Here is a 12,161-nt window from a genome sequence, read left to right as displayed (position 1 = left end):
TGGGGGTGTCATGATATGGGGGGGTGTGGTGTCACAATTTGGGAGGATGCCACGATATGGGGGTGTGTGTCACGACATGGGGGGTGTCACAATATGGGGTGTGTGTCACTATATTGGGGTGTCATGATAGGGGGGATGTCACAATATGGGGGCTGTGTGCGGGTGTGGTGTCACGATATGAGGGGATGCCACAATATGGGGGGGTGTGTCACAACATGGTGGGGGGGTCACGATATCGGGGGTGTCACAATATGGGGGGTGTGTGTCACGATATGGGGGGTGTCACGATATGGGGGTTGTGGGGGGGGTGTGGTGTCACAATATGGGGGGGATGTCACGGGGTGTCACGATATGGAGGGTGTGGGGGGTGGTGGTGTCTCGATTTGGTGGGGATGCTACGATATGGCCCACCCGGTCGTGACGTGGATGGGTCTGTCGTGACATGAACCACCCCACTGTGACATGAATCACCCCATTGTGACATAAACCACCCCACTGTGACATGAACTGCCCTGCTGTGACATAAACCACTCTGTACCATGATAGCTGGACCCGTATCGCGATATCCAGCCCAGTATCATGATACCCAGGCCCCATATCACCTAATATTGCGTTACCCAGCCATATATCATGATGCCCTGGCCCCATATCACCACATATCATGATACCCATCCCAGTATCATGATTCCCTGGCCCCACATCATCTGATATTGTGATACCATCCCAGTATCGCGATACCCATCCCAGTATCACGATACCCATCCCAGTATCACGATACCCATCCCAGTATCACGATACTCTGGCCACATACCACCTAATATCACGACACCCACCCCACTATCGTGACACTTCGGCCCCATAACACCTGCTATCATGACAGGCATCCCAGTCTCATGATACCTGGCCCCACATCATCTAATACTGTGATACCATCCCAGTATCGCAATACCCATCCCAGTATCACGATACCCATCCCAGTATTGCGATACCCTGGCCACATACCACCTAATATCACGACACCCACCCCACTATCGTGACACTTCGGCCCCATATCACCTGCTATCATGACAGGCATCCCAGTCTCACACCACCCTGGCTCCGCATCACCTAATATCGCGACGCCCATCCCAGTCTCACGCCACCCTGGCTCTGTATCACCTCATATCGCGACACCCATCCCAGTCTCAGGCCACCCTGGCCCTGTATCACCTAATATCGCGACACCCAGCCCAGGACGGCGATTAACCGGGCCCCACATCACCTCATATCGCGACGCCCATCCCAGTCTCAGGCCACCCTGGCCCTGTATCACCTCATATCGCGACGCCCATCCCAATCTCGCGCCACCCTGGCCCCGCATCACCTAATATCGCGACACCCAGCCCAGGACGGCGATTAACCGGGCCCCACATCACCTCATATCGCGACACCCATCCCAGTCTCAGGCCACCCAGGCCCTGTATCACCTAATATCGCGACACCCAGCCCAGGACGGCGATTAACCGGGCCCCACATCACCTCATATCGCGACGCCCATCCCAGTCTCACGCCACCCTGGCTCTGTATCACCTCATATCGCGACACCCATCCCAGTCTCAGGCCACCCTGGCCCCGCATCACCTAATATCGCGACACCCAGCCCAGGACGGCGATTAACCGGGCCCCACATCACCTCATATCGCGACACCCATCCCAGTCTCAGGCCACCCAGGCCCTGTATCACCTAATATCGCGACACCCAGCCCAGGACGGCGATTAACCGGGCCCCACATCACCTCATATCGCGACGCCCATCCCAGTCTCACGCCACCCTGGCTCTGTATCACCTCATATCGCGACACCCATCCCAGTCTCAGGCCACCCTGGCCCCGCATCACCTAATATCGCGACACCCAGCCCAGGACGGCGATTAACCGGGCCCCACATCACCTCATATCGCGACACCCATCCCAGTCTCGCGCCACCCTGGCCCCGCATCACCTAATATCGCGACACCCAGCCCAGGACGGCGATTAACCGGGCCCCACATCACCTCATATCGCGACGCCCATCCCAGTCTCGCGCCACCCTGGCCCCGCATCACCCGCTATCGCGCTATATCGCGACATGCACCCCCCGCCACGCACCTTCCACGTACTCCATGACCATGCAGAGGTGGCGGCGGGTCTGGAAGGAGCAGAAGAGGCTGACGACGAAGGGGTTCTCGGCGAAGGTGAGGATGTCGCGCTCCACGAAGGCCTGCTCCACCTGGTTGCGCAGGAGCAGGTTCTGCTTGTTGATCTTCTTCATGGCGAAGCGCTGCCGCGTCGCGCGGTGCCGCACCAGGTACACGGCCCTGACGGGGAGCGCGGGACGTGAGCGGGGATGGGGGGCGGACCCGGACCCAGACCTATCCATGGCCCCCATACGCATCCTGAACCCCATCCCCATCCTGAACCCCATCCCCATCCCCATCCCCATCCCAAACCCCATCCCCATCCCATCCCCATCTCCAACCACACCCCCACCCCCACCCAATTCCCACCCCATCCCCATCCCATTCCCATCCCCAACCCCCATCCCACCCCCATCCCCAACCCTATCCCGAACCCCACACCCATCCCATCCCATCCCCACCCCCACCCCATCCCCATCCCACATCCCCACCCCCATCCCATCCCCCACCCCTACTCCACCCCTATCCTCTCCCCCATACCCACCCCAACCCCATCCCCACCCCCATCCCATCCCCATCCCGAACCCATCCCCATCCCATCCCCACCCCACCCCCACCCCATTCCCATCCCCCATCCCCCACCCCACCCCCACCCCATCCCATCCGCCCCCCATTCCCCACCCCCATCCCCACCCCATCCCATCCCCACCCCACCCCCACCCCCATCCCCACCCCCCCCATCCCCACCCCCATCCCCATCCCCACCCCCCCATCCCCACCCCCACCCCCACCCCACCCCACCCCATCCCATCCCCATCCATCCCTACCCCCCACACACACATGTTGTTAGCATGTTGCCGGACACAGGATCGTGTCCCCCCCTCCCCCCGTGCCCCTCCCCCCCACGCACCCATAGGCGCCGTTGCTGATGAGTTTGATGGTCTCGAAGTCGCCTTCCCCCGGGGGCTTCTTGGTGTGGGGGGGGGCCCGGCCCTGAGGGGGGGGATGGGGGGGATGAGGGGGGGGGGGATGGGGGGAATGGGGGGATGGGGACACGCGTGGTGCTGGCACCCACCTCGGTGCCATCATCGGGCTCCGGCGTGTGGGTGCCACTGCTGTCGCGCTCCTCGAGGTGGGTCATGTCTGGGGGACATGGGGGTCATGGGTGTGGGGGGACATCAGGGGGGTCAGGGGTGTGGGGGGACATCATGGGGGTCAGGGGTGTGGGGGGACATCAGGGGGGTCAGGGGTGTGGGGGGACATCATGGGGGTCAGGGGTGTGGGGGGACATCATGGGGGTCAGGGGTGTGGGGGGACATCATGGGGGTCAGGGGTGTGGGGGGACATCATGGGGGTCGGGTGTGGGGGGACATCATGGGGGTCAGGGGTGTGGGGGACATCATGGGGGGCATGGGTGTGGGGGGACATCATGGGGGTCAGGGGTGTGGGGGGACATGGGGGTCAGGGGTGTGGGGGGACATCATGGGGGTCAGGGGTGTGGGGGGACATCATGGGGGGCATGGGTGTGGGGGGACATCATGGGGGTCAGGGGTGTGGGGGGACATGGGGGTCAGGGGTGTGGGGGGACATCATGGGGGTCAGGGGTGTGGGGGACATCATGGGGGTCAGGGGTGTATTGGGACATGGGGGTCAGGGGTGTGGGGGACATCATGGGGGGCATGGGTGTGGGGGACATCATGGGGGTCAGGGGTGTGGGGGGACATCATGGGGGTCAGGGGTGTGGGGGGACATGAGGGGTCATGTGTGTATTGGGACATGGGGTGTCACATGAATGGGGACATGGGTACCACGTGGGGGCATACAGGCAACCACACATGTAAAGGCACATGGGGCGTCATACATGTGCAGGGACACACGTGTGGGAACCCAGCTCATCCCACATCCATGGGGACACCCCACACCCCCCATACCCCCAATGTCCCACCCCCCCCCCAGTTTCCTCCCTTCCCCCTCCCAATGCATGTTAATTCTCCCAGAGGCACCCGCCAAGCGTGTGCTAAGCGTGTGCTAAGCATGTACCGGGGAAGGGGTCCCGCGCCAGCCCCAGCTGCCCGATGATGTAACGGGGGATGTCGGCCTTGAGCCGCCCCTCGCGGGCCTGGCCCTCGGCAGCCGCCAGCAGCTGATAGAACTCGGCCGGGTCGAACTCCTGCGCCAACACGGCTCGTCACGCGTGTGCTCGGACACGCGAACACGGCTCGTCATGTGTGTGAACGGACACGCGAACACGGCTCGTCATGTGTGTGAACGGACACACGAACACGGCTCGTCATGTGTGTGAACGGACACACGAACACGGCTCGTCATGCGTGTGAACGGACACACGAACACGGCTCGTCATGTGTGTGAACGGACACACGAACACGGCTCGTCATGTGTGTGCTCGGACACACGAACATGGCTTGTCACATGTGTGAATGGACACACGAACACGGCTCGTCATGTGTGTGCTCGGACACACGAACATGGCTTGTCACATGTGTGAACAGACACACGAACATGGCTCGTCACACGTGTGCTCGGACACACGAACATGGCTTGTCACACGTGTGCTCGGACACACGAACATGGCTCATCATGCGTGTGCCCGGACACACGAACACGCCTTGTCACACGTGGGCCGGACACATGCACACGCCTTGTCATGTGTGTGCTCAGACACACGCACACGCCTCATCATGCATGTGCTCGGACACACGCACACGCCTCGTCACGCGTGGGCAGGATGCACACACACGCCTCATCACAGCGACGCTGGCTCCTCATTGGCTGGGGGTGGGGGGGGGTTGGGTTGATTGGATGGGGGCGATGGGGTGGGATGGGATTGGGATGGGATGGGGTGGGATGGGATGGGGATGAGGATGGAATGGGGATGGGGATGGGGATGGGATGGGGATGAGGATGGAATGGGGATGGGATGGGGATGGGGATGGGATGGGGATGAGGATGGAATAGGGATGAAGATGAAGATGGGGATGGGGGTCCCGGGGGTCTCACCAGGCACTCAAGCAGCCGCGCAGGGCGGGAGATGATGATGAGGAGCTTCTTCACCAGTTGGGTGATGAAGGCCACCTCCTCCGACTCGGAGCGCTCGTAGGCCTGGGGGGCACACAGGACAATGGGGGTCAGGGGAGTGCGGGGGGACGGTGGGGGGGGGTCCCATGGGGTGCCTGGTGGGGGTGCTGGTTTGTCCCCGTTAGGTGTTGAGGGTGCCATTGGGACTAATTGGGGGGTGGTTGGACCCTACTAGGTCCCGTTGGGCCCCGCTGGGTGCCATCGGGTCCTGCTGAGCCCCGTTTGGTGCCGTTGGGCCCCATTGAGTCCCATTGGGTCCCACTGGGTGCCGTTGAGTCCCATTGGGTCCTATTGAGTCCCATTGGGTCCTATTAAGTCCCATTGGGTCCCATTGGGTCCTATTGAGTCCCATTGGGTCCCATTGGGTCCTCTTGAGTCCCGTTGGGTGCCATTGGGTCCCATTGAGTCCTTCTGAGTCCTGTTGGGTCCCATTGGTTCCCACTGAGTCCCGTTGGGTCCCATTGAGTCCAACTGCATGCTATTGAGTCCATTGGGCCCCACCGGGTCCTGTTGAGTCCCGTTGGGTCCCATTGAGTCCCATTGAGCCCCATTGGGTCCCTCTGAGTCCCGTTGGGTCCCGTTGGTTCCCATTGAGTTCCGTTGGGCCCCACTGGGTCCCATTGGGTCCCGTTTAGGCCCGTTGGGTCCTATTGAGTCCTGTTGGGTGCCACTGGGTCCCACTGAGTCCCGTTGGGTGCCATTGGGTCCCATTGAATCCCGTTGGGTCCTATTGAGTCCTGTTGGGTGCCATTGGGTCCCATTGAGTCCCTCTGAGTCCCGTTGGGTCCCATTGAGTCCCGTTGGGTCCCATTGGGTCCCATTGAGTCCCATTGAATCCCACTGGGTTCCATTGGGTCCCATTGAGTCCCGTTGAATCCCATTGGGTCCCATTGAGTCCCGTTAAATCCCATTGGATCCAATTGAGTCGCGTTGAATCCCATTTGGTCCCATTGGGTCCCCCTGAGTCCCGTTGAATCCCATTGGGTCCCACTGAGTCCCGTTGAATCCCATTGGGTCCCACTGGGTCCCACTGAATCCCCTTGAATCCCATTGGGTCCCATTGAGTCCCGTTGAATCCCATTGGGTCCCATTGGGTCCCACTGAGTCTCCTTGAATCCTATTGGAGTCCCATTGAATCCCGTTGAATCCCATTGAGTCCCGTTGAATCCCATTGGGTCCCGTTGAATCCCATTGGGTCCCATTGAGTCCCGTTGAATCCCATTGGGTCCCATTGAGTCCCCTTGAATCCCATTGGGTCCCATTGGGTCCCGTTGAATCCCATTGGGTCCCATTGAGTCCCACTGAATCCCATTGGTCCCATTGGGTCCCATTGAGTCCTGTTGAATCCCATTGGGTCCCATTGAGTCCCCTTGAATCCCATTGGGTCCCATTGAGTCCCGTTCAATCCCATTGGGTCCCACCGAGTCCCACTGAATCCCATTGAGTCCTGTTGAATCCCATTGGGTCCTATTGGGTCCCATTGAGTCCCCTTGAATCCCATTGGGTCCCATTGAGTCCCGTTGGATCCCATTGGGTCCCATTGAGTCCCGTTGAATCCCATTGGGTCCCATTGAGTCCCGTTGAATCCCATTGGGTCCCACCGAGTCCCCTCGAATCCCATTGGGTCCCACCGAGTCCCCTTGAATCCCATTGGGTCCCATTGAGTCCCGTTGAATCCCATTGGGTCCCATTGAGTCCCCTCGAATCCCATTGGGTCCCACCGAGTCCCCTCGAATCCCATTGGGTGCCGTTGCGCTCACGTCCTGCAGCAGCCGCTCCATGTTCTCCTGCAGCTCGTAGAAGTAGCCGGCGGTGATGAGGCCGTGGCGGGCCTTGGCCAAGCAGTCGCGCGCCAGCTCCACCAGCTGGTGCTGGATGAAGCTGAGGGCGCCGTCGGCCAACGGCGTCCCCCCGGGGCCGCAGCCGCGCACGAACTCCTCCAACCGCTCCTCCATCTGCGCCGTGGCCTGCGGGACCCACGGCAGACCCCTTGAGGCCCATGGGGTGCCACTGAGGTCCCTTGGGTGCCATTGAGTCCCATTGGGTGCCATTGAGTCCCATTGGGTGCCATTGAGTCCCATTGGGTGCCATTGAGTCCCATTGGGCACCATTGAGTCCCATTGGGTGCCACTGAGGTCCCTTGAGTGCCATTGAGTCCCATTGGGTGCCATTGAGTTGCCTCAGGTCCCATTGAGTTCCCTTGGGTCCCATTGGGTGCCATTGAGGTCCCTCAGGTCCCATTGAGTCCCACTGGGTTCCATTGAGTCCCATTGGGTGCCATTGAGTCCCATTGGGTCCCATTGAGCTCCCTTGGGTCTCATTGAGTTCCCTCGGGTCCCATTGAGTTCCCTCAGGTCCCATTGAGTTCCCTAGGGTCCCATTGAGTTCCCTTGGGTCCCATTGGGTGCCATTGAGTTCCCTCAGGTCCCATTGAGTTCCCTAGGGTCCCATTGAGTCCCATTGGGTGCCATTGAGTCCCACTGGGTTCCATTGAGTCCCATTGGGTCCCATTGAGTCCCATTGAGTTCCCTCAGGTCCCATTGAGTCCCATTGGGTCCCATTGAGTCCCACTGGGTCCCATTGAGCTCCCTTGGGTCCCGCTGAGTTCCCTTGGGTGCGATTGAGTCCCATTGGATCCCATTAAATCCCATTGTGTCCCATTGAGTTCCCTTGGCTCCCATTGAGTCCCATTGGGTGCGATTGAGTCCCATGGGGCCCCATTGAGTTCCCTCAGGTCCCATTAAGTTCCCTTGGGTGCGATTGAGTCCCATTGGATCCCATTAAATCCCATTGTGTCCCATTGAGTTCCCTTGGCTCCCATTGAGTCCCATTGGGTGCGATTGAGTCCCATGGGGCCCCATTGAGTTCCCTCAGGTCCCATTAAGTTCCCTTGGGTGCGATTGAGTCCCATTGGATCCCATTAAATCCCATTGTGTCCCATTGAGTTCCCTTGGGTCCCATTGAATCCCATTGGGTCCCATTGAGTTCCCTTGGGTCCCATTGGGTTCCCTTGGGTCCCATTGAGTCCCATTGGATCCCATTGAGTTCCCTTGGGTCCCATTGGGTTCCCTTGAGTCCCATTGGGTTCCCTTGGGTCCCATTGATCCCACAACCTCCTCCAGTGCCCCATAGCTCCCCACCACCACCCCATAACCTCCTCCAGTGCCCCATAGCTCCCCACCACAGCCCCATAACCTCCTCCAGTGCCCCATAGACACCCCCCCCCCGCCCCCCAGACCCCACCTTGGGGAATCGCTCCTTGTAGACGTGGTTCATCATCACGATCTCATTGTCATGGGACGAGGGAGAGCGTCCAGGGCTGGGGGGCAGGGACACAGAGCAGTGGCACCCATGGGACCCACAGCGCTCCCGATGCCCTTTAGGACCCCATTCCCCAATGGTGACCCCCAACTGTCGCTCACCCCACAGCGCTCCCGATGCTCTTTAGGACCCCATTCCCCAATGGTGACCCCCAACCCCTCACTCACCCCACAGCGCTCCCGAAGCTCTGTTAGGACCCCATTCCCCAATGGTGACCCCCAACCCCTTACTCACCCCACAGCGCTCCCGATGCTCTTTAGGACCCCATTCCCCAATGGTGACCCCCAACCCATACTCACCCCACAGCGCTCCCCATGCCCATTAGGACCCCATTCCCCAATGGTGACCCCCAACCCTTTCTCACCCCACAGCGCTCCCGATGCTCTTTAGGACCCCATTCCCCAATGGTGACCCCCAACCCCTTGCTCACCCCACAGCGCTCCCGATGCTCTTTAGGACCCCATTCCCCAATGGTGACCCCCAACCCCTTACTCACCCCACAGCGCTCCCGATGCTCCTTAGGACCCCATTCCCCAATGGTGACCCCCAACCCTTACTCACCCCACAGCGCTCCCGATGCCCTTTAGGACCCCATTCCCCAATGGTGACCCCCAACCCCGTCACTCACCCCACAGCGCTCCCGATGCTCTTTAGGACCCCATTCCCCAATGGTGACCCCCAACCCTTGCTCACCCCACAGCGCTCCCGATGCCCTTTAGGACCCCATTCCCCAATGGTGACCCCCAACCCCTTACTCACCCCACAGCGCTCCCGATGCTCTTTAGGACCCCATTCCCCAATGGTGACCCCCAACCCTTGCTCACCCCACAGCGCTCCCGATGCTCTTTAGGACCCCATTCCCCATTGGTGACCCCCAACCCTTACTCACCCCACAGCGCTCCCGATGCCCTTTAGGACCCCATTCCCCAATGGTGACCCCCAACCCTCACTCACCCCATAGCCCCCCATTGTCCCCTACCTGAGGCTGCGGGAGCGGGGCCGTGGGGCCGGGCCCCCCCCCGGGCCCCCCTCGTCCTCGGCCAGGCTCTCGGAGCTGCCGAAGTGGCGCGAGAGGAAACGCAGCTCCTCGGCCGTGGGCTGCGCCGGGAGCTGGTGCAGCCGCTCCTGCGACGAGCACGACGACTGCGCGCCCGCGTCACCGCCCGCCCCATAGCGACCCACAGAGACCCACAGAGACCCACAGAGACCCACAGAGACCCACAGAGACCCATAGGGACACATAGAGACCCACAGAGACCCACAGAGACCCACAGAGACCCACAGAGACACATAGGGACACATAGAGACCCACAGAGACCCACAGAGACCCACAGAGACCCACAGAGACCCACAGAGACCCATAGGGACACATAGAGACCCACAGAGACCCACAGAGACCCACAGAGACCCACAGAGACCCACAGAGACACATAGGGACACATAGAGACCCACAGAGACCCACAGAGACCCACAGAGACCCACAGAGACCCACAGAGACCCACAGAGACCCATAGAGACCCATAGAGACACATAGAGACACATAGAGACACATAGAGACCCATAGAGACACATAGAGACACATAGAGACCCACAGAGACCCACAGAGACCCACAGAGACCCACAGAGACCCACAGAGACCCATAGAGACCCATAGAGACACATAGGGACACATAGAGACCCATAGAGACCCATAGCGACCCACAGAGACCCACAGAGACCCACAGAGACCCACAGAGACCCATAGGGACACAGAGACCCATAGAGACCCATAGGGACACATAGAGACCCATAGAGACCCATAGGGACACATAGAGACCCATAGAGACCCATAGAGACCCATAGAGACCCACAGAGACCCATAGAGACCCATAGAGACCCACAGAGACCCATAGAGACCCATAGAGACCCACAGAGACCCACAGAGACCCATAGGGACACATAGAGACCCACAGAGACCCATAGAGACCCACAGAGACCCACAGAGACCCACAGAGACCCATAGAGACCCACAGAGACCCACAGAGACCCACAGAGACCCATAGAGACCCACAGAGACCCACAGAGACCCACAGAGACCCATAGGGACACATAGAGACACATAGAGACACATAGGGACACATAGGGACCCATAGGGACACATAGAGACACATAGGGACACATAGGGACACATAGAGACACATAGGGACACATAGAGACACATAGAGACACATAGAGACACATAGAGACACATAGAGACACATAGAGACACATAGGGACACATAGAGACACATAGGGACACATAGAGACACATAGGGACACATAGAGAGCCAGAGAGACCCCATAGAGACCCCACAGAAACCCGCAACGCCCCATAGAGACCCCATAGAGATGCCACAGCGCCCCATAGAGACCCATAGAGACCCCATAGAGACTCACAGCGCCCCATAGAGACCCCCCAGCACCCCATAGAGACCCCATAGAGACCCCCCAGTGCCCCATAGAGACCCCATAGAGACCCCATAGAGACCCCATAGAGACGCATAGAGACCCCATAGAGACCCACAGCGCCCCATAGAGACCCCCCAGCGCCCCATAGAGACCCCATAGAGACCCCCCAGTGCCCCATAGAGACCCCATAGAGACCCGCCAGCGCCCCATAAAGACGCATAGAGACCCCATAGAGACCCACTGCGCCCCATAGAGACCCCCCAGTGCCCCATAGAGACTCCATAGAGACCCCCCAGCGCTCCATAGAGACCCATAGCGCCCCATAGAGACCCCATAGAGACCCATAGCGCCCCATAGAGACCCCATAGAGACCCATAGCGCCCCATAGAGACCCCCAGCGCCCCATAGAGACCCCCCAGCGCCCCATAGAGACCCATAGAGACCCCATAGAGACCCATAGCGCCCCATAGACCCCCAGCGCCCCATAGAGACCCCCAGCGCCCCATAGAGACCCCCTAGACTCACCGAGACGGTGGAGCTGGGGGTGTTGGTGCCATACCCGGAGGAGGGCAGGGAGGCCAGAGACCAGCGGCGCCCATCGGCACTGGGGGGGCAGGGGGGGGATTTTGGGGGTGCCCCCCCGGGTTTTACATCCCCCCCCCCCCCCGGGTATCAGGGTCCCACCCCATAGATCTCAGCCCCTCCCCATAGATCTCAGCCCCTCCCCATAGATCTCACCCCCCATAGATCTCACCCCCCATAGATCTCACCCCCCATAGATCTCACCCCCCCATAGATCTCACCCCCCATAGATCTCACCCCCATAGATCTCACCCCCCATAGATCTCACCCCCCATAGATCTCACCCCCATAGATCTCACCCCCCATAGATCTCACCCCCATAGATCTCATGATCTGCTCTGTCATTGCCTTCCCCCAACCCCTGTGACCATTTATGACTCCGTATGTGGATGATGGCGTAAGCACACTCCCACTGATGAATGGCTGCCTGCAGCTGACGCAGCAGGTCAAACAACCGCCGGTTTCGACACTCTCTGAGCCGAGCATCCTCAATACGCTGAACCACACCTGTGACGTACATAGAATCAGAGATTACATTTATCTCTGTGTGATGCCAGTTCAAGAAGGTCCAGAGGACCGC

At 60.1% G+C, this 12,161-nt stretch overlaps 1 protein-coding gene across 1 annotated transcript; it reads right to left on the bottom strand.

The window, feature by feature from the left end:
• Positions 1 to 2,126: 2,126 nt before the first annotated feature.
• Positions 2,127 to 11,617, bottom strand: LOC130611576 (microtubule-associated serine/threonine-protein kinase 1-like; the record flags this gene model as incomplete). The annotated part of the gene is made up of 9 exons (XM_057432390.1): positions 11,525 to 11,617; positions 9,552 to 9,697; positions 8,495 to 8,570; positions 7,012 to 7,218; positions 5,174 to 5,275; positions 4,196 to 4,325; positions 3,231 to 3,298; positions 3,066 to 3,148; positions 2,127 to 2,335 (listed from the first exon to the last, which is right to left on the bottom strand). Coding segments are annotated over exons 3-9 (835 nt in total), but the record flags the coding sequence as incomplete, so codon positions are not given.
• Between the last annotated feature and the right edge of the window lie 544 nt (positions 11,618 to 12,161).

Source organism: Pezoporus wallicus, unplaced genomic scaffold (assembly GCF_028554395.1).
Source record: "Pezoporus wallicus isolate ANWC-B61680 ecotype Strahan unplaced genomic scaffold, APGP_CSIRO_Pwel_v1 contig_8735, whole genome shotgun sequence".
Classification (NCBI taxonomy): Eukaryota; Metazoa; Chordata; class Aves; order Psittaciformes; family Psittacidae; genus Pezoporus; species Pezoporus wallicus.
The sequence above is the reverse complement of the archived record's forward strand: the minus strand, read 5'-3'. Positions and strand labels throughout refer to the sequence as shown.